This window comes from Phascolarctos cinereus, unplaced genomic scaffold, assembly GCF_003287225.1.
Source record: "Phascolarctos cinereus isolate Bilbo 61053 unplaced genomic scaffold, phaCin_HiC Scaffold_7;HRSCAF=346, whole genome shotgun sequence".
In the NCBI taxonomy this organism is placed as follows: domain Eukaryota; kingdom Metazoa; phylum Chordata; class Mammalia; order Diprotodontia; family Phascolarctidae; genus Phascolarctos; species Phascolarctos cinereus.
Window position 1 is genome coordinate 77,097,744 of NW_027556180.1, and position 23,622 is coordinate 77,121,365.

At 36.1% G+C, this 23,622-nt stretch overlaps 1 protein-coding gene and 1 long non-coding RNA gene across 4 annotated transcripts in view; one reads left to right on the plus strand and one right to left on the minus strand.

The window, feature by feature from the left end:
* LOC110223333 (uncharacterized) overlaps positions 1-23,622 on the plus strand; it is a 42,793-nt gene that overhangs the window by 2,157 nt on the left and 17,014 nt on the right. Inside the window, exon 2 of the long non-coding RNA XR_013483344.1 lies at positions 18,180-18,286. This is a non-coding gene — a long non-coding RNA (uncharacterized LOC110223333). The remainder of the gene's footprint in view (positions 1-18,179; positions 18,287-23,622) is intronic.
* The window catches only part of UNC80 (unc-80 subunit of NALCN channel complex), a 222,492-nt gene continuing 201,605 nt past the window's right edge, over positions 2,736-23,622 (minus strand). For 2 of the 3 annotated variants that reach the window (XM_078147389.1, XM_078147390.1), the window contains 6 exons: positions 22,694-22,832; positions 18,044-18,100; positions 10,720-10,801; positions 10,514-10,625; positions 9,221-9,426; positions 2,736-7,155 (listed from right to left, as the gene is read on the minus strand). In XM_078147389.1, coding sequence (XP_078003515.1) covers positions 6,880-7,155; positions 9,221-9,426; positions 10,514-10,625; positions 10,720-10,801; positions 18,044-18,100; positions 22,694-22,832 — 872 coding nt within the window. In that variant the 3' untranslated portion in view covers positions 2,736-6,879. The remainder of the gene's footprint in view (positions 7,156-9,220; positions 9,427-10,513; positions 10,626-10,719; positions 10,802-18,043; positions 18,101-22,693; positions 22,833-23,622) is intronic. The other variant, XM_021008767.2, reaches the window with a different exon arrangement.

Genomic DNA, 23,622 nt, shown 5'->3' on the forward strand with positions numbered 1-23,622 from the left:
CCCATTGGTCTCCTCACATCCAATCCCAGATCACTAACTACCTAGCATATATCTGTACCTGGATGTCTCATAACTCCTCAAACTCAACATATCTAAAACAAAATGCATCCCTTTTGGCTTCTAAACACATCCTTCTTCCTAACATTCTTATTTCTGTGGGTTGTTTTATAATGCATTTCTCTAATCAATAGTGATTTAGAGCATGTTTTCATGTGACTATTAATGGGTTTGATCTCACCTTCTGCCTATTCATGTTCTTTCATCATTTATCAATTGGGGAATGGCTCTTATTTTTATAAATTTGGCTCAGTTCCCCATATATTTGAAAAATGAGGCCTTTATCAAGAAACTTGTTATAAAAAAACTTTCCAGTTTCCTACTTGCCTTCTAATTTTGGCTTCGTTGATTTTATTTGTGCAAACATTTTTAAATTTAATGTAATCAAAATTATCCATTTTACTTCTTGTGATGAGCTCTATATCTTGTTTGGTCATGAACTCTTCCTTTATTCACAGACCTGTCAGGTACGTTCTTCCATGCTCTCCTGATTCAGTTATGATATCATCCTTTGTATCTAAATTACGTACCCATTTTGACTTTGTCTTGGTATACAGTGTGAGATGTTGGTTTATACGTAGTTTCTTCCAAACTGCTTTCCAGTTTTCCCAACAATTTCTGTCAAATGGTGAGTTCTTACCTCTAAAATTTAGAACTTTGGCTTTATCAAATATTAGATTACTATGATCATTTACAACTGTGTGTTGTATACCTAATCTATTCCATTGATCCACTGCTCTATTTCATAATCAGTACCAAATTTTTTGATGATTACTGCTTTGTAATGTAGTGTGAATTCTGATACTGCCAGGCTGGCTGCCTTCATATTTTTTCTTACTGATTCCTTTGACATTCTTGACCTTTTGTCCTTCCAGATGAATTTTGTTACTACTTTTTCTAATTCTACAGTATAGTTTCTTTGGTAGTTTAATGGGTATGGCACTGAATAGGCAAATTAATTTAGGTAGTCTTGTCATTTTTATTATATTGGCTGAACCTACCAATGAGCAATTGATATTTCTTCATTTGTTTGGATCTGTCTTTATTTGTGTAAAAGGTGTTTTATAATTCTATTCATATAGTTTCTGGATTTGTCTTGGCAGGTAGAGTCCCAAGTATTTTATATTGTCTGCAGCTGTTTTCAATGGAATTTCTCTATCTCTTCCTGTTGGGTTTTGTTGGTAATATATAGAAATGTTGATGATCTATGTAGGTTTATTTTACATCCTGCAAGTTTGCTAAGGTTGGGGCAGCTAGGTGGCGCAGTGGATAGAGCACCAGCCCTGAAGTCAGAAGGACCTGAGTTCAAATATGACCTCAGACATATAACACTTACTAGCTGTGTGACCCTGGGCAAGTCACTTAACCCCCATTGCCCAACCAAAAAAAAAAAGGTTTGCTAAGGTTGTTAATTGTTTCAACTAGTTTTTTAGTTGATTCTCTAGGATTCTCTAAATACACCATCATATCATCTGCAAAGAGGATAGTTGTTTCCTTGTAAGGCTAGTCTTATTCCCTTACTTTCTTTTTCTTGTAAACTTGCTATAGTTGGCATTTCTAGTACAATATTGAATGATAAGGGAGTTAATGAACATCTTGCTTCACTCCTGATCTTATTGGGAAGGCTTCTAGTTTATTCACATTGTAGATAATGCTTGTTTCTAGTTTTAATTAGATGCTACTTACCATTTAAAGAAATTCTCCATTTATTCCTATTATTCTAGGGTTTTTTAAAAGAAATGGGTGTTTTATTTTGTCAAAAGCTTATTCTGGTTTTATTGATGTAATCATGATTTTTGTTGGGTTTTGTTGTTGATAGTCAATTATGCTTATAGTTCTCCTAATATTCAACCAGCTCTACATTCCTGGTATAAATCTCACCTGATGTTTATGATACATTGTTTTAGTCTTCTTGCAAGTATTTTATTTAAATTTATTTTTGCAACACTATTCATTAGGGAAATTGTATTCATGTAGTCTCTCAGATTGTCTTATCAGGTAGACTCCCAAGTATTTGCTGTTAGCAAAGTAGGGTTTGGAACCCAGTTTGTGTTTCTCAGTCCATGTATTTTTCATCTTTGTTCTTTCAGTGCATAGAGTGCTAGCCTTGGTTCAGGAAGACCTGAGTTCAAATTTGACCGTAGACACTTGGTAGCAGTATGACCCTGGGCAAGTCACTTAACTGCTGTTTGTCTCAGTTTCCTCAACTGTAAAATGGGGATAATAATAGCACCTTCCTCCCAGGGTTGTTGTGAAGATCAAATGAAATATATTTGTAAAGCACTTAGCACAGTGCCTGGGATGTAGTTTGAACCTCATAAATGCTTGTTTGTGTCCTTTTCTAGTATATACTTCAAAATATGTATTTAGTAAATATTTGTATAATTCAGTTCCACTATAATGTAGGTAATACACTGACAAAGTCATATATATCCATAAAACAAAATGCACTGAAAATGACAATTTTCTAGTGGGGGTTCTTAATTTGGGGTCTGTGAACTTATTTTTGAAAAATATTTTAATATGTTTCAGTATAATTGGTTTCCTTTGTAATTCATCCATTTAAAAAAAATATTACTCTGAGGAGTACATGACACAGAAAAGGTTAAATCTTGTTACAGAGTAAGTCAAAATTGCTTTATCCAGAAATAAGGAAGTGAGGCACACTAAGACAATAATTTCAGGTGCTTTTATAATTACTTTATTATATGTGCATATTCAAACAATGAATGCTAATACCTTTCAAAAACATTTTTCAAATTTTTTTTCATATAGTATTTGTCATGATATTTCTTCATTTCCATGCTCTTTGGTCATTCAATATACAGTCTTCACAGTTATTCATCTTGGGGAAAATAGATTATTTCAATCTTATGTTATTACCTTTAACATAAACCTTTGAGATGGCTAGTGGGAAAATGTTCATCCTATGTTGTAAAGACTATAAAAAAATACTCTGGGACAAACTGTGCAGTAATTTGACAGGTTTTCTATTCTTTAATACACATACATTGTTCTCAAACCTACTCAATACACTCCACCTTCAACTTGCTCTTATTCCCCTGAGTGAAAAACCAAAGCTTTCTGAAACGTCACCATGTGAATCTTTTTGCTGATACTAGAAGCTGAGGCAAACGAGGAGGATGAACTGCCGAAATATTGTTCGTAATAAGTATGGAATTATAAAGGCTAAGTCATGTTGACTACAGTATGATTCACTGAACCAGGCAGCAGATTCAGGGGCCTCTGGTTTCTGTTACTCAGATAACTTGAGATAAACATTTAATCTGTGCATTAAGCTGAAATCATATCCTTTTATGACCCTTCTTCCCAGCACCTTGCTCTTATTTTTGCTGCCTTATGAGCCAGACAGGACAGCAGAAGAATGCCGTTTATTGACTAGAAGGAGAGTTCCTTTTTCAAAGCAAGGGCCCTGTGGTTTGGGCTGTAATAACTGCTAAAGGCTTAAAATTGGGAACTGTGGATCATAGGATTTAGAGCTGGAAGGGACCTTAGAGATCATGTGACTTGCACTCCTCTTGCCATTTTACAATGAAAAAATAGAAGCCCAAAAATGACTTCACCAAAGGGTTTAAATTGGGATCTGCCTCTAAATTCGCTCTTTCTACCAAGATTCATCGTTTAGCCTGACACTAATGCCCCACAGGATCTTTTCCCCATTACATTTTGATGACTTTTGGTAAAGTATATATTATCAGCATAACTCTACATGCATTACTAGAACTTTTTCTGTGACTCAGCTTCCCTCATTTAAAAATAGAGTATAATATATCAAGTCAACAGATTATGAGGTACATCATAGGTTACAAACATGTAGCCCATGGGCCACACGTGACCCACAATACTCCCAAGGCCTGAACCGTAATAAAATGTAATTGGGAAATATTTAACAAAATAAATAAAAATACAATAAAACATAGATAATGTAACATTTAAAAACTAAGTTAATAAGCCCATTGGGGTCCTTACATATAGTATAATGGCCCCTGCTTTTATTAGAGTTTGACACCATTGGGGTACGTGATACACTAGAGACAAATGTTTCACATTTTGAAAGGAGGAGATTCTTATAAAAAATGTTCAATAATCTATCCCAATCATTTGAACTGGCTATATTAAATCTAAACGATCTGAACCATCATCTATCATTATGGAATTGATATGTTCAAGCTCTCTAAAAAGTTAAAACTTGGTCATTTTTATGTTATTTTAAAAAGCAATTTGTTGAATTTGAAGATTTATTCAAGGTGGTGGGCTCTTGTTTCCCCAATATAAATCAATATATGTTTATATACATGAATGTTTTAATAAATGATCCCCATATTTAGGAACAGGCTATTCTATTTACTCTTGCAAGATAAACATTTAGACTTCCATTCAGTAAAATGGTAAAAATTCTTTATAATTTTCTCCATCTTTCTTTTCCCCCACCCCATACTTTTAAACTCCCAGACAATAATATTCCTGAAAATACAACTGTGACAGTCTTATGTACACACAGATAAATACCCACACACATAGACATTCAACATAATTAAAGGTATCTGGAAAAAAAAACAAACACGGACACAGACAGCAGCAGAGATGTAGTCCCAGTAGGACAACACTCCCTCTAAATAAGGCCATATTTCTCAGAATAGGGGCTATAAATTTTTACCTAATAAACTGATACTTAAAACACTGAAGACGCTTCTAAAAGACTTCAACAGTAGAATAGAGGAGGGATGGGATAATAAGTAGACAGGCATGAGGTCACCTTTAAAAATAGCTCTGTGCCTTGATGACTATCTGAAACTACTTAAAGACACCTTTCAAAAGTAACATCATTCTTTAATATCCCACCTCTACCCTACTCCCCCCTTTTTTTTTGCTGTCTTGTACAATTATGTTTGATTATGTCTAATCTGAATCAATAAACTGGACTGGAACATGCACATAAATTAAGACCTTCACACAACGCAGACACTTGGAAATTACATAGACATAAGGCCCCTAACACTAATTGAGCAGCAACATATTTTCTAAATAGCAGAAATATACTATCTTACTTAGAGAGATTCAAAAATCATTATGATAGATATGTAACTGCATTTGAGGGTTAGTTGGCAGTAAGTGCAAGCTATATCAAAATATTGTAAAATGAACAAGAGTACATTTGGCCTCTCTAGTTTTTGAAATTCTACTTAATCTAAGTTTAGGTGGGTATTTGTCTCTTATCATTATTAGTGATAAATACCTATTTGTTGCACTGCATTTTTGGACAAGGCTATGAATGACTTCCAATTATATTTTTATACCATTCAAAATATAATTTAGGTCTAATTCAATAAGTACATAAAATAGAAGAATACCTTTTCTATATTAGATTTAGGTTTGATAGGCCTCCTTTGTATGTGCAGGTATAGTTTATGATCAATATAGATAAAGTATAGACATACAGAATAATTTAAAACTCATTGTAGTATAATTAAGGTCTATGTTTAACTTCAACTCCAGGATTAGAGTTTGCATTTTTATACCATATTAATTTAGCTATGATAAATCAAAGAATCACAGAAGCATGAGCTTGTGATTTGCCTTATAGACATGTCATTTTCTAATGTACACAGTTAAATTCAGTTTTGAATTGTGAAATTCATAATCCTATGATCTTATAGTGAGATTGACTTGCTAGGGATCTGATTGTCATAATCCCTTTCTTTCATATTTCTTTCAACACTAAAGATCCATGTGAAGGCCATACAAATAGGGCTGATAAGAACAAGAACAACTTATGAGTGAGCCTAATAGATGGAGAAATTTCCTTATTTATCTGGATGCATCTTGTATCATGAATATATGTGCCTTAGGGCACACTTGGGAGCACTATTATCACAAAGGAATGGCCATTAAGCTGGTTCTAATAATCTCAGTACAGTAGCTATAGGAGAGTAGGTCCTTGAGGATAGGCAACAGATACTACACTTGAGTACACATATTTCTAGTTGCCTCCATTGCCATGCACTGATATAATAATTGCTATAATAAGCAATCTCATCCCTACATTTGGGTTTCAAATCATTATAATCTTTGCCTTTTTGAACAACTTTGTAAAGAATTGTACCTCTCCATACTGGTAATACTGTATAACCAATTAGTTATATTTTGAAATGGATGGAAGGCTCTGATAACATTAGCATTTTGATTTAAAAAGTGGAATAAAAGGAATAGCCCAAAGCAAAGATTTTGAAAGCTCTAAAAAAATTGCCTTTTTCCTCAATGACATTACTTTTGACTAGGAAAAATCAGCAGTGGACTTGTTTTTCTCTATTTGCTTTTATGATACTAGTATTTTATTTCATTTTAAATATAATTTGCACTAATTGATGAGTCATATATTTATTCTGAAACTATAAAAATAAAAATTCAGGTGAGATGTTAATGTGACCAAAAATCAAAGGGTTGGTTTCTTTTTATAATGTATTAATAAATTTGTTCATCTCCTTAGATAAGCTGATGTTTACAGTACATTTGTAACAGATCATGAATAATCCCCATTGAAATGGCTCATTTTCCCATTCTTCTCTGGCATTTGTGGTCTTTACAAAATCTAATGAGTGTAATCATCAATTTTATGTTTTTTTAAAAAATATTCTGCTAATTGGCAGCAATCTACTTAGATTTGTGCCTTCTATGGATATAAGGTGTTTTTTAATTGGCTAATGACAATTTGCCACCACAGTCTTAGCTAGAGAAAATTTAAGTGCTTCAGCAAGGTGATTCATTCTCCTTCTAGACCCTCAACCCCTACTAAGTATAAAATTAAACATGAGACTCATCTAGGTCAATATCTGTCTCCCCCAGTTCAATATGAGTAAAACTGAACTGGCTTGTTAATAGAGGATTCTCCATTCCATTTTCCTCACTGATATGAAGAATAGTGTCATCAGGCTGTAGCAAGCTTGTGGTCTCAAGACCTGCAAAGTCTTCAGTGTCTGAAAGCTGGGTAGATGAGGGGCTGTGTGCTGTAGCTCCTTGCGCTGCTTCAGCATCATCTTCCTTTTCCTTTTCTTTCTCTTCAGTTGAGTGAGCCTTACTCTAGAACCAAGATAACCAACAGGTTTGAGGCCTTCACACAGTAGAGAAAATATTCTTTCTAAGATCCTTCTAGTGCTAAAATTCTACGTAAGATCAGGCAGCATGGTATAGTAGAAAGATTACTGGGATTTGGAGTCAAAGGATGTGGGTCAAAATCCTAGCCCTCCCATTTGCTACATATATAACTTTGGGCAAATCACTTAGCCTTTTTGTATCTCAGTTTCCTCATCTCAAAAATGAGAGAGGTGGACTTCCCATTCTAAGATTATGATCCCACGTGCCACAGAAGAGTTTAAGAAATAATTATTCTACCACAGACACCTGTCTAGCTTCCTTAGAACACCATAGAAGAGAATATAATAATGACATCTAACATTACCAAACCCTTCTATGAAATGCTTTTATGAAAACATTCCTTTGTTTTTCCCTCTCTCTTGAAATTACTTTATTTCACATGTTGTATTTCTGTTTAGCTGTATATACATTGTATTGTCCAGTAGAATGCAAGCTCCTTGAACTGTTTCATTTTAGCCTTTATCTATATCTATATCTATATCTATATCTATATCTATATCTATATATCATCAATACCTACTATGGTATTTTGAACACACTAAGCATTTAATAAATGTTTGTTAAATTGAGTAGGCTGGAATTGCTTATTTTAAGTGTAAAGTAGATACTATAAAGGGACCTTTTATTTAAATGCTACATATACATTAATAAATGTTTTCTTGACAAAATCTTTTCTGGCAAGCATTTTTGAGTATACATATACATATATATATATTAATATATATATATGTTTGAACCATCCATTTCAACAAAGGCAATTGTGGACTGGTGAAAATTAGTTTCACTGGGCACCCAGCACCCCCAGGATGCATGTATATTAAAGCTAATAAGCCCTGAGACTGGTCATTACCTCCTTCCTGTCCCCATGATCTTACTGGATGGCACAGCTAGAGTTAAGTTCCCTCTGTCCCTGCACATCATTTTTCATTCCTTATTTGGGAATTTAGAAAATACTCTTACTTCACTCATCTCTACTATAATCCTATTGATAAGGGTAGTCTCCTATTGGTGCCATGCTGGCTCTTTGTCTAAAGATCTAAAAATTTGAGCCCTGAGGGGCTCTAGACTTTCCAGTGGAGTATAAAAACTATGTCATGGTTATAGGCAATAGGAGCTTCGCACAGAGACCATTCCCTAGTGCATCTGTTCCCCTTCTGAGTAGTAATAAAGTTCTATTAAATCCTGTCCCTGTGAGGCTCTGCTGCTCTTCATCCAAACTCTCCTGCACTGCAGGAATAATTTTCTCTGAAACATTTAATATCAAATGTTTCTACCCATTACTTCAAAAAGAATATCCAACATTTATAGCACTCTAAATTTTGCAAAGTGCTTTACATATGTTATCTTATTTGGGCAGCTAGGGTGGCACAGTGGATAGAGTGCCATGCCTGGAGTCAGAAAGACCTGAGTTAAAATCCAGCCTCAGACTTACTAGCTGTGTGACCCCAGGCAAGTCACTTAACCCTGTTTGCCTCACTTTTTTCATCTGTAAAATGAGCTGGTGAAGGAAATGGCAAACTACTCTACCATCTTTGCCAAGAAACCACAAATGAGGTCATGAAGACTTGGACACAACTGAAACAACTGAACAAAAACAACAACAAAGTAACTATTATTATCCTCATTTTACAAATGTGGAAGCTGCAACTGACCTGGTGAACAACTGAGGTAGAATCCAAATTTAGTTCTTCCTGATTCTAGGTCCCGTGTATCCACCATCTCTCCTTACTGCCTCAAAAGAACATCTTTGAGTTGTACATAAAATATCTTCTTTCAAAACCTGTACCCAAAATATTTTCTCTTTGTAAAGCTAAGTATCTCATGTGGATTAACCAGTGATTTTAGCTTTACTAATACTGTTCTGTCAGTGGAGTTAATTGGCTCAGACTTGATTATAAAATAAAACTCAGGAAACCAATGCATGTTTGAATGATACCTAAAGAGCTATACAGGAGGGAAGTCAGTCTCAAGTCACTGTGAGAGCCATTACCTGGCAGGGACTCTGGCCGTGGAGATCAGCAACTATGATGGCAGGGGAAGATGTGAGGACTGGTTTCTCCACTACTTCTGGTTTACCAGATTGACCAGGACTGCTCTTGCTGCAACACTGTTGCTGAGTGGTAGCAGGAAGGGTGTCTGCTGGGGAAGGTGCTGTCTCAGGCTGAGTTTCTGTGAAGGTCACTGATCGTTTCTGATCTGTTTCCGTGTAGGCAGAAAATGGGGGATGAATAGAAAAACACAATTGATATCTTCGGCTCTCATTTGTCTAAACTAAGTTCTCCCGCCTTTACTGGCATTGCTACTGTACGTTAGTAAAAGTGAATGCTTTAATTTCATGCCTCTTCAAAATAACACAAACTATTCTGGTCATTATTTTCATAAATTAAGGTCATTAGGGCATAGGCATTAACCTAATAAATCATTATCCTTTACAACAACTGTACAAACTTGACTCTAGTTAATGAGCTAATTATTTGGTCTTTAGCATGGCAGATGGACACATATCATGGCACCTAATACCTCTAGCATCTATAAATGCCTTTTTGTATTTTGTGTGTGTGTATGCATGATGTATCTGTCCTAGAAAAGGGTATGCCTTATGTTAACTTTTGTCTCCTCCCCCTAGAACGGTCCTAAGCATTTCATTTTTTTTAACAATTGAATCTCCTGTCTCTGTGTCTTTGCACTGGCTAACCTCCATGCCTGGAATTCTGTCTGTCTTCAGTGCTGACTCTTGGAATCCCTGGTTTCCTTAACTACTTCAGCTCAAGTGCTGCCTTCTACATGGATGCTTTCCTGATCCCCCTAGGTACTCATGTCCTCCCTCTCACAACTACCCTGGATCCATTTTGTATATGTTCTGTAAATACTTACATTGGTACATGTTGTCTCCCTCCTTAGAATGTAAGCTCCTTGAGGCCAGGAACTGTCACTTTTTTCTTTGTATCTCCAGTACTTAGCACAATGCCTGGCACATAGTAGGTGTTTAGTAAATATTTGCTTGCTTACGTGATTGAAAAGGTATCAGCCTTTTAAAAATAAACTCTCTTAACCAAATAGTATATTACTGTCAGGAGGTGGGAAGAAGAGGGTATGTGTATGGAGTCCCCCAACTCCTGGAAAATAATGGTGCTGATATGCACAGAGACTCTTCCTCCCATCTCTTTACACTAAGCAAAAGATAACCCTAAACTCTGTACCCTCTTATAAAATCTAGGCACCCATTCCCCTTACTATATGTTATTATGTACCAACACTGTCCTGTGAATGAATGTTGCCTTACCTGTGGGCTTTGTTTTAGGTTGTATGCTTCGGCGAGTAGTTGAAAGCCGAGCTCCATGACGGTTTCGAGGTTCAGTCTGAGTCTTTTGACGAGACAGAAGAGGTCGTCTTAGCTAAAAGAGAGAAGATAGTGTAAAGTCAAGGGAGACTTGAGAAAATACACTGATTATATCTTAAACATGACCATATATGTCCTTGGGTACTCACCTGCCTCAGGCCTCTCTTCCTTCCCAGTGGTTGCTGAATAAGGAGATTCTGTTGGCCAGGCTCACTCTGTATACTTGCCACCCTGTTAAATGTCAACAGTATTAACAGAAGCAAAGAAGTATAGAGGAAAAAGTGACCTTAGTCAGTGTGATTGCGAAGCACTAATGCGACACAATCACTTCAAAGACAGCATTATCTTTGAAGGCTAGGTGGGATAGGCATCCTTAGGTAGGGATTTCTAAATGTTCGAAGAGTTATGGCATTTGGCATAAAGCTCTGCACTTCCAAACTGCCAAAATTAAGATTCTTGGTTTTCAGCCATTAATGATATTGCACCCCATATCAAAATAACCACCTATCTCACCCCCTGATTATGAAGCATACCATATACAGAAAGAGTATGAGATGGCATTTTGTAATCTCAGATTTTGGAAGGAATAGAAAAGGGAAACGACTCTCTCTGATATGAATGCCTAATTGTTTTTTTTAATTTTAATTTAAATAAAAATAAAATGAACAAATGTCAAACACAACAGACACAGGTTCCATTTAGGTGAAGGAGCATGACACATGAACAAGTTCTACATTCAATCCATGTTTGCAGCCTGAAGTCTCTTTAAGGCTAGTGATTAAACATAGTCACAAGTAGGTACACCCAAACTCTTTAAAACTTTTTGATAAAATACACTGTCAAAGTGATTGAATTGACTAATTATTAAAGAGCTTTAAGACCCATTAAATGCACTGAAATTTAACATGCAGTTTATAATATTGACAACTCATATTCTCTCTTTCCTTCAATTAACTTATCTTACATTCTGATTGTTTTCGTAGCATTACTCTTGAACATACAAGAGAATTACTGGGGCAATGGGATGTTTGTGTGATTGGGTCAATGATTCATGAGGGAGGGTGAGGATGGTGTCTTCTCTAAACTCTCTTTGTACCTAACATACTGCTCTGCACACAGTAGTTGCTTAATAAATGTTTGTTGAATCAAATTGAATCCTTTATATTAAAAAAAATGGCTTGGCAGTGATCTTTCTTTGTCTGTGGATGACTGATTGATACACAAATGCCAGTTTTCCTTTAGTTGCATGCATGTAGAGAATACTTTTAATAAGAGGGAAAAGTATTTATACCCTTGGAATACAACTTAATTCTGGGAATGAGGGCATCAGTACTCATTTAATATTTAATCTTTTTTACCATGGCCTTAAAAAAATGTCATCTAATGATAATTTAGTACTACCATTAGGAAAAAGAGAAAACTAATTTTTGCTATTGTTTTCAGACCTGTGATTTCACTGATGAGGAACTAACTCCCAGTAAGAAAACACCCTGGACCAATGAAGCTTAGTTACTATGTTGCAGCTTAGAATTTTAGCTAATTCACTGGAGCATGGACAAGTTAAGTGACTTGCCCAGGGTCACATAGCTGGTATGTGTCAGAGGCAGAATTTGAATCCATGCTTCAGGCTGGCCCTTTATCCACTACCGTACATTGCCTCTCCACTTACTTTTCTTTCCTCTAAGGAAGTGGCCAAATGCAGAGGGGGTGGGAAGGATAGAACAAAGGAGGAACAAATTACAAGAAGGCCAACCTTGTATTTGGGGTCATGTAAAAAACAGGCTCATTATCATATAGTGAGCAAAATCAATCATAAGTATGCTCTAATATCCCAAATAAAATATGTCATCTATGGTCATATCAACCATCTTGCTTGATCTTATTCATATTTCATCTAGAATAAATCAGTAATTCCTTAGTGAGGCTAGTCTCAAAGTTTCCAAATTAAGAACAAAGTTCATTTATCTGGGGGAGCGTTGCAGCCATCACTGAAATAAACAATTGTTGGAAAACATTTTGTCTGAGGACTAGCAAAGTGCAGAGAAGCTTATCGCTAGTGGATGGACCACTGGGTGATGAACTTAGAGATATGGAAGAATTGTGATCTACATTGGGAGAGGTGGTACTTGCACTAAGGAGATAATGGTTTGTTGAAGTGCCATAAAAAAAGAATGCTATACACACGTGAATTGCCACTAGTATTATAATTGGAATAAGCCATACACTGGAATGTGAGGAAACTGTATGAAATAAAAGACAAAATCCATCTCCTGTCAGGAGTGATAAATATCATTGTACAATGGTAGTGACATGGTCAGAATTCCAAAATAAGGATCATAAACATAAGACTTGCCTTAAAGAAGTATATAAAGTTTATGATCATAGCAAGTACTTATTTTGTATGAATGATGTGTATATCAGAGTTGAAAATATTAGAGAAGTCCTTGGAAACACACCCCTACCTGAATAGGATGATAAATGATGCTGATATATTTACATTCTGACACCAAAGGATTGATATGTATACTCGTACAGTTTAGACAGGATATAAATAGAGATTTAACAATGAATAAAGCCATTTGTGTAGAATGAAATCTAATACCAAAAGTTTCTTCTTCAGGGGCTTAAATTAGCCTCACATCACAAGTCAAAAATGGTTTAAATGTAGGCATGTCTCCATATCATACAGCACCAAAGAAATCTGAAATAACTGTAGAATTTGCAGTATCTGCCTAGGAATACGTATAGAACCAGCAATGCCAAGCTAGTGAAGATCAAGGTGACTATATGAACTATTAAGCTCCTGCCTATATTATGTCTTATATTTCTAAACCAATTTATCTTTAAGAAGTAAAAGAAAATAACTGTATTGAACTCTGTTCATGTTTTTGGCAATGAGAACTGCAACAACCAGATTTACTTCTTATTTCAAAGAAGAAATGTCATGTGTTTTTAGTTTTCTAGTACCTGAGTACTCTTTAAGTACCTGAGTTCTGGCCATCTGCATAACTGAAATGTGGATCATCCATATACTTGCAACAAAAATCCAGAATCTATATCACTACTGTCCCTATCATAAATCAAGAAAGTCTCTACATTAGCATGGTCCCTAACACAAAAGATTCTTCAAAGAAGAGCAGTCAGTATTAATTTCATTAGTGGACAAAAACCAAACCAAAACAAAACCCAAACCTGAAAACAAACAAACTTTCCTAGAACACTTATCATCTGAAGTTCTGAATCATAGAAAAGAGCAATACCTAAATCTCTTCTGCCTTAATGTTTAAAGGGAGAAATATTAACTTGTACATACTAAAGTTAAAGCTCAATAGGGTTTTCTAACCTAAAGCTAACAACACCTTTCAGAGAGAAAAATGTTCACTTGCATTTTTGAGGTGCTAAGAAACATCACAATTGCAGACGACATAATTAAAATTTTATAGAAGTCAGTAGAAGCAGGAATCCAGTTGAAGAAATTGCTGGATGACAGTGAATCAAACACCTTGGCTACCAAAAAAAATCTTACTTCATGTTTCCCAAAAAAGGAAAAAAAAAGAATAAATTACAGGGGCAGCACTTAATTGCAAAAGGAGCTAGGACAATCTTAAAAGTATTTTATTATGAATTTTTTTTCTCCCAGTTGAATCATTGTTTGTATTATTCACTAATCTGCAAGGGACTGTTCTAGCAAATAAACACCCTTATGATAAACGAACCTCTGGGTGGGATCAATGCCAAAAACAAAAATTTAAAAAACCGAGCAGGTGCTTTTCATTGTTTTTTTTTTAGGTCTCACAGTTATGGGCTGAGTCTCGTGTACACACTGGAAACTCCCCAAATGGAGCAGAGCATCTTGTATATTGTTCATTCATTTTCAGTCATGTTCAACTCTTCATGACCCCATTTGCAGTTTTCTTGGCAAAGATACTGGAGTGGTTTGCCATTTCCTTCTCCAATTCATTTTATAGGTGAGGAAACTGAAGTAAACAGGGTTAAGTGACTTACCCAGGGTCACACAACTAGTAAGTCTCTGAGGCCAGATTTGAACTCAGGAAGATGAGTCTTCCAGATTCCAGGCCCAGAGTCCTATCCACTACACCACCTAGCTGCCCATTCTGTACATAGGAAATGTTAAGTCTATGGTAAGCTTTCCACCATAGTAACAAACTGTGGTGCCATAGAAAATGGCATGGAGTGTTCACAGAGAAGGGGTGAAACAGAACCCTACACTTCCCCATAAACAATACTTCCTGTTTAATATTTATTGAGTATGCACAATGTACAAGATGTTGTAACCTAAACAACCTACCATCATGGAGAGAGCTGATAAAACCTGATTGTTATGCTGTTAATTAGATGTCATTTCCTTTCATAAACCCTTATAGTTTTATAAAAGCCTAAAGTTTTCAATGTCCTTTTACATACATGATCTTTTTAGATCCTCACAACAACTCTGGTTGGCAAGGAATTCACTTTTGTAGATGATGGAAGTTGAAAATCAGAGAGGTTGTTGTTGACTTTCCCTAAATCACAAAGCTGGTAGATGCTAAAGTCAGGACTATAATCTAGGTCTTACTCCTTATCTCATCTCTTTCCACTAAACACTACCTCTCACATAACAATGATTTAGTTATAAAACAGATAGGTACATATTTCAAAAGGGATTTTTAGGCACTTATTTTCAGCTATTTTGAAAAGGAAATTATTTTGCCCTTTGTATCTTCCAGATAATTTGAAAAGTTGGCTGATAATAAGGTTTCAGTCAGGTCCAACTCTTTGGGACCCCATTTGGGGTTTTCTTGGCAAAGATGCTGGAGTGGTTTGACATTTCCTTCCCCAGCTCATTTTACAGATGAGGAAACTGAGGCAAACAGGGTGAAGTGACTTGCCTGGGTCAAACAACTAGTAAGAGCCTGAAGCCAGATTTGAACTCATAAAGATGAGTCTTCCTGATTCCAAACCAGTGGTCTATCAATTATGCCACCTAGCTGCCCTAAAATGACTTCTAAAAGAAATTAGTTATCTTAGTTTTTCTTTGCATTAAAAATTCTTGGAAGAAAAATTTCTCCTGCCTGTAAAGTTTCCATTGTTCTCACCCATATTTACCAGTGCAGTGTTTTCTTTCTTATCTGGATCTGGCTAGTTCTACTGGTCCCTAATGAATATAGTACATATATTCAATATTTTCTTTTTTTTCAGTATTTTCTTATAAATAGCCATTTTCATGAAAGTCTAATAAAATTATCAGTTAATTAATCAGCCGTTCTGCTTAATAGTTTGCAGGCCCTGTAGTCTGTTTTCCTTTGGGAATGCCGCTCAGTTTTCTTTTAGGTCTTGGACACAAGTTAATTAGTGCTGATAAGACATGTGCCTTTAAAAATTTAAGATTTTGCACCTTGAAAGGATGGCACACAGAAAATAAGAGCTAAGAATATGTCATCCAAAACATGATCTTCTGACTAAACCTACCTCTTATAAAATGCTAAAAACTTGGTGACATGGTAAAATTCAGGCGGTACATTTACCTGTGTATAGCAAAAGTTGATTTGTTGCTTCCTAGTAGAACATCACTGTGCTAACTTGGTTTACTTTCAGAAAACAAAATGCATTCCTGTTTTCAAGTTCAAGAGCTGAATCTGTAATTAGCTTTAAACCATACATATGCACAGAAATATAAACAGGTATAGTCAGACCATTCAACTTTCTTTAACCAAGGATAATACAGTTCTAAATATTCTGACTAGTTGGCTTGTCTAAATTATTCTTGCCTGAGTGTAATCTTGGATATGTTTCCATCAGCAGCGGAGTCAGGGAAGACTGGGTTGTGTTATTTAACTCCTTAAGAAAAATGCTCAAAGCTGACCCAGCACTCATGACCTAATTCCTGCCCCTCTCACTTTAAATGACATAGGGTAGCTCTAGACCACATAATTCCAGAGCAAAATTCACACTATGTGATCAGAACAGATTGATTTCAGATGGGTAGTAGGTCTGATGGAAATTTGATGTAATATATTATGCTCCCTCTAGGTTAACACTGTTTAGACAGTGATTACCTTTGAACCCACCAAGGCTTTTCAAGGGAGTTTTTAAGCAATGTTATCTTGCTCAAACATAAATTTAAGTGTAAACAGATGAGTTCTTTAAAAGCCAAGTTGACTATTTTTAACCCCACTATAGACCATCTGCTTTCTTCAAAAACTGCACAATTATACAAAACCGTCTTGAGACCTGTTTCTTTTCTGTTATTTCAGTTATGCCAAATAACCCTTATTTGAGCTTCTGCCAATGGGAGCAAGCCTTAGCTTTGCAGCTATTCCACAAATGCTAAGAGACTGAACTTTTGAGGCTAGGGCTGACAAACATAAATGAATGTCATGAATCTGGTCTAACAAAAAAAAAAAAGAACATCTGATGATGGAATGAATTTCCCATATTCAACATGAAAAAAAGTGAAATCTGAACAAAACACAAAAAATCAAATGAGTGACAAAATTCTAAAAAGGGAAAGTTCACAGGAACAGCCTCTCAACATCTCCTCATCTTTCCTGATAAAGCAAGAGACACAGACATGTAACACTTGATAAAGGCAAGACTTAAAAAAGGCAGATGTTCACTTGAAATGGAACAAAGACACTAGTGACAGGAAGCATTGCCCTGCCTAATGAGGATCAGTTGAGAGGTATGGCTATGAGAGTACAATGGTAGGAACCATTGATGTCATTTATCTGAGTGTTAAAGGTGCAGTCCATCCCTTCTTTACAATCTTTAGACACACAGCGTGGTAACTGTATATTGTGCTGGCATCATATAACTTTTCTAATTCAGCCAAAGAACATTTGTCTTCCTGATTTTACTGGACAATTGTTAGTTGGAGGAGTTGGATTAGTTCTGAGTTACAAATTCCCTATATAAGTGCTATTTGGACAAGCTTCCTGGAGTAAGATATTAAAGAAATTCCATAAAATAAATTTTAAAAGGCAGTTGATATGTACATAAAATTGACATTCTTATAATATTTTAAAAATGAATTATGGTATTCACTAAAAATCCATCTCAATGCTTTAATAAAGTGTTTCTTGACTGTGGAGACCTGTATTTAAATAAGTGAATACACATTGATGATGTTCCTAGAAAATTATTAATGAATGTTGGTGTAGAGGGGAAAATATTTAGCTGGGAAAAATGTAACACCTGGTACAACAGACAGCTAGGTTGACATAAGAACTGCCCAAAGAACTCTATAGATCTGTTCTTGGGCTATTAAAAAAAAACAAAACTCTTGCCGTCAATAGCTGAAAACCTAGGAAGGTTTGCTACACCTTTGACTTGCAGACTGGTGTATCCATGAACAACATGGGGAAAGGAATGGAAATAGAGGAAAGGAGGGGGGGTGAAGAAGAGACAGAGAGACAGGGAACAGTTAGTATCCCAGCACAGACACTGACAGACAGGTAGCATTGACAACTGTACCTAGAGAGGCTGCCCTCAGCGGCCAGGCACTGGGAGTCATCGAGGACATTAGGTTCACTGCAGGAGGGGTAGGGAAATGAAGCATTTAGGGAAAGAAAATGCAAAAAAAAAAGCATGCAATTGTTTGTTTTTTCAGGAACTAAAAACAAAAAGAAAAAGAAAAATCAACAGAAAAAGGAAGGAAAAGGAGGACAATCAACCATTTGGCCTTACACTGGGTTCATCAGGACATGGAATCACAGGGTAAGGAAAGACATTGTCTGGACACTAATTTAGAGGAGCAATCTATTAGTCAAATGTTGGGACCTAGAGTGCTCCAAATCAATACGTGAACTGTGAAATGCTTTCTAGATTGTTTCTAGAAAATCAAAACTAATACTTATTTTGAAACTATTTGGGTGAGTTACTTGCAGCTTCATTGAAAATCATCCTCCTTAGGATTCTTTTTTTGTCCTTGGAAATTAGAATAAAAAAACCACTTACCATGAACTCCTAATACCAACTTTTAATTCTGATCGTATGTTTAAAACAAACAAACAAAAAAGCAAAAGCAATGCCAGATGTCTAAGTTAACACTACAATGAAGATGCAAGTAAACTGGAGGGAATTGACCTAGGAAATCCTTACGAACTCAAGTCATCTTCTCCTTCCTCAGCAATTAAATATTGCATCTATTGGGGATGATTGAAAAATAAATATCGATAGGAGAAAGCTGTTAGGTGGGTAAGAGACAAATAAGATCAACAGGCCATGAGTTTACTTGGCTGCAAAGAGACCTTCTTGAGGACAGGGGCAGTGTCTTAGACTTTGCTTGTAGAGCACAGTGCTGGGCACGTGGTAGGCACTCAGTAAATCCTTGTTTGATTGTACTGAATTAAATTACCACTACTTAGGAATTCTAGATGTGCTTCAAAATTTGCACAATTGCACTAAGAAGACAGTATTTTAGAAAATGCTCTACCACTCCGAATGTAAGGGGAAAAAACCCAAACCCTGCTTCCCACTCTATCTCCCATGAAATGAATCAAGGAGAAATGAATGAGTATAGATATCTTCATCAGCCTCTTCAATTTCAGTCTGTCCAGAATGCAATTCTGTTCATCCATCTGTTCAGATGAATGGCAATACAGCATATTGCCTGCCTCCACTGTTTCCCACTGGGTAGAAACTCCTTACAGAAGGTGAAGAAAGGAATGTTTGCATTTGTTGAGGACTGTTGAAAACTTTGTATTTTAAATCTCTATAAAAATGTTTAGTGAAAATAGTTTGATACTAAATTTTTTTAAAAACCTTTATGCTTTAAGTATTATTCTATGGGCTTTCATCCCACTGTTCATTCTGTGCTCAGCATAGCTAACTGCTGGTGTTTTCTTATTCATTCATTGTTCATAGTCAGTGCTCTGATTAGCTCAGAAATCATATTTTTAATGTCTTACTAAGAAAGTTGAAAAATGGAGACCACTAGTGCTTATCTCCCAAGGCTAATCCCCACATGGACAAGACAAAAGTTACACCCTAATTGTATGTGGAAAATGACAAGCAATCCGTTTACCTGGTCAACTTTTGCCAGAGCTCTGATGATTAGTTACTAGTTCATAGATGGTAGGTCTTGAGCTAGAAGGGACCCTAGAGATCATCAAATTTCACCCTCTTAATTTTACAGATGTGGAAAGTGAAGCTTGAGAGGTGCCCTAACTTGCCCCAGGTCCCCTGGGTATGTAGGAGCAGAGAGGGGCACTTTGACTCTAGAACACTTCAGAGTTCCTGCCATCACACCATACTTCCTATCCGGTTTACATGAAAAATGAAACATTACTTTCTTTAAAGAGTTTGCCATGGTTGATCCACTAGGATTTTTCTTTCAATTCTTTTTTAAATAAAAATCTGAAGAATGTTGGGAAAACATTAAAAATTATCAATTGTTAGTCCTTTTTTAGAATAATACATTTTTTTCAATGATAGCTATAAAAACTTACTTTCATGTAATGCTTTATGGGTATAGAATACTTTATAGATGCTGTCTCATTTAAAAAACTAATTGTTAATCTCTTATTCTTATTTATAATCTGGTTTAAAAAAACTTCATTAACTTGGGCTTCATTTTATGAATTTAATTTCATCTTTTTTTGGTTAGCATTTATAAAGCACATTATGGTTTGCAAAATGCTTTGCAAATATCTCATTTGATACTCACAAAACAAAACTCCTGGGAAGGAGGTGCTATTCTTATCCTCACTTTACAGAAGATGAAACTGAGGTAGACAGAGATTACACCCAGGGTCACACAGCTAGTAATTCTCTGAGGCCAGATTTGGACTTGGGTTTTCTTGACTCTCTAGGTCCAGCAGTTTATTCGTTGATCTGTCTCACAGGATTGTAGAATTGTGGATTTAGATCTTGAAGGGACCATACTGGTAGGTCACTGAGTCCAACTTCCTCATTTTACAGTTGAGCTGAGGCCTAGAGAGGTTAAGTGATTTGCTCACGGTCACGCAGGTAGTAAGTGTCTGAGGCATGATCTGGACCCTGTTTTTTCTGACTTTAAGCCCAGTGTTCTAACCAGTATTGCACCATGGTACCTCTCACTGGTTTGGTAGAAGCGTCTACAACTTAAAAATATTTGACATCAAACTATGAGAAGTTTCATAATTACATTTAACTAATTTTTAAAAATCTGAATTACCATATCCCCTGATTTCTATTTTATATTTTTATACCTATACCTATACCTATCTCTATCTATCTATCTATCTATCTATCTATCTATCTATCTATCTGTCTGTCTGTCTGTCTGTCTGTCTGTCTGTCTGTCTGTCTGTGTCTGTCTATGATTAATTCCAAGTCAGAGTTAAAGAGATGGAGAGCAGAGAGTAATTAAATACCTACTAGACCAAATCTTTGAAAGATTTAGTGAAATAGAGTGTACTTTGATGTCAAAGGCAGTTAACTTTCGGCCAGAGACTTTTAAATTGTTCAATTGTGCTGAGATTTTTATTGTTTTAACTCACACATATTAGTGACACCATGGAAGAAACTGCTTTCCAAAAATGTTTTTCATCTGGGCCTGTGATTGCATCAGTGTAGGGAACTGTCATTGGTGTGAAAACTCCATCCACTGAGGCAGATGGACAACTTTTCTGCAATTTATAGTCTTACAAAGTTTGTGGCTTGAGGCCCTGAAAAATTAAGTGACTTGCCCAGGGTTAAACAGCCAGTAGGTGTCAGAGGCCAGATTGGAGCCTTCTACCTACTATCATGTCAAATCTCGTCTTGAAGAACAGATTAAAAGAGATAGAACCTTAGATGGTATCTAGAATAATTCCTTAATTTAAAGATGAGGAGGTTGAAGCCCAGAAAGGGTGAGTGATTTGTCCAAAGTCACATATCTATTTAGCATCAAAATACCTTTCTTGTTTCATTCACTACTACAGGCTGAACACAGATGCCTGATGGAGAAAATACTCTTGACAAAATTCATCATTCCAAGAAAGTCCTCAGGCATTACACTCCTTATGAACCCTGATACGGAGGGATCACAGAGAGATAAGAGAATGTCATTCGCCAAGAAAGGAAGCCACATGCCTATTTGATACAAACTTATTTCAGGTGTTAAGGGTGGGAGCTGACTGAGACAAACTATCAATCACTCCTCCTAACTGGACGCTTTTGTCAGCTCCAAGTGGGTTTAAATGGTTTAAATGACCCCACCCTTATACAGGGACAATACTCAAAGCAGAAAGTATATCTCTGTGTTTCAAGTTAAATTTATAAAGTGTAGACAACCACTTTGTAAACTGATGCATACTCTTTATGAAGAATCATAACTTTAAATTCTCCCTAAAATCATGCTAGCAAGAGTAAAGCAAACATCAAATCAGTTATTTTAAAAATTAGCATAACTTTAAATTAATCTGGATATAGATAATGTACAGTAATAATGCTATGCCTAAAGGGATTGTTGGGACTTAATATTGCTAGCACTGGAGTGGAGTTCTAATAAGGAAGACATATACGTGTGTGTATGTGTGTGTATAAACTTAAGTGGCAAATACCTGTTAAATATGTAGGTCTAAGATACCAATGCACTGTCCCCTTTTCAGGTGTTTTTTGTTTTTGTTTTTTTGTGCTAAGTAGAACAATCAATCAACAAGCATTTATTAAGCCCTTACTATGTGCCAGGCACTGTCCTAAGCACTGGGGATGCAGAGAAAAAAGTGAAGATAGTCCCTGCCCTCAAGGAGCTTACATCCTAATTAGAGAAATGACATGCACATATACAGATATAGATATATAAGATACATAAAGAGTAGATAGAAGTTAAAATTAAAGGGAAAGGCATCAGCAGGTGGGTGTGGGGTATAGGGGTGGGAAGCAGAACATTCTAGGCATAGGGGATGGCCAGTGCTAAGGCACTGAGATGCATAAAATCTTAGAGTGTGTCAAGGGGATTGTATGTAAGAGGCTATAAAGACAGGAAGGGGGCAAGGTTGTGGAGAGCTTTAAATACCCAGCAGAGGAGTTTATCTTAAAAATTAATAGGGAGCCATTTGGAGTTTTTGATGGAAGAGGGACATGTCATGGTCAGATCAAGTCTCAGAGTTTCTACTTTAGGCTTAAGACAGAGAATACACAAAATAAAGGGCTTTTTACCTCTGACTGGGCAACATGCCCACTTCAGCCTGAGGTGCAGACATGCTGGAGACATGACTTGAGAATCGTCGCCTTCCAATGGCACTCATGAGGTAAGCTTCTTGTTCACTTACCACACTGGGCATGCTCACCGAGTCATCTGAAAAGGACATAGAAAGAAATGAGGTCAGAAGAAGTGGCAAAATTGGTATCCAAACTTTTATAGAAAACCTCAGAATCAAGTGTTCAGAAAATCAGGAAAATGCTCAGAAAGTCAAAATCAGTTACATTCAATTTTAATTCCTTCACTGTTTACTTGAAAGAACTATTCATAGTCTCTCCATGGACAAATTAGTGAATGAAATTAGCACTTATATAAGCACTTTATGGTTTGCAAAGTGCTTTACAAATGTTATCTCATTTTATCCTCACAACAGTCCTGGAAGGTAAGTACTAGGGATATCCTAAAATTACTAGAGCTCTGAATTTATTCAGTGATGATTGTCTTGAAAGTGGCTTTTCTAGTTTCCGTCCAAATTGGAGAATGAGAAATGGTATTTGTAAGCAGGCTGGTGAGGTAGAAGTGTGGTTTAAGCCACAGTTGTCAAAAAAGACGAGTGACTGCTTGCAGCCCACTATACTCTCAAGTGTGGCCAGAACCAGATTAAAATGCAATTGGGAAATATTTAATAAAATAAATTAAAAAATAAAAGGGAACATAGATAATAGTAATATATGGTTTTCTAAGTTGATATGTGGCCCTCAGGGATCCTTTTATATGTTATAGTGACTCCTATTTCTGTTTGATTTGGACACCCCTGGTTTGAGCTTTCTTCAGAGAAGGAAATTCTTGTGTGATTGTAGCCCATCATGTTGTCTGTTGATTATTTACTAGAGTCCCACAGCACAGAGGTTTTTAAAGTGTAGACCAGGGATCACTCAGAGGGTCC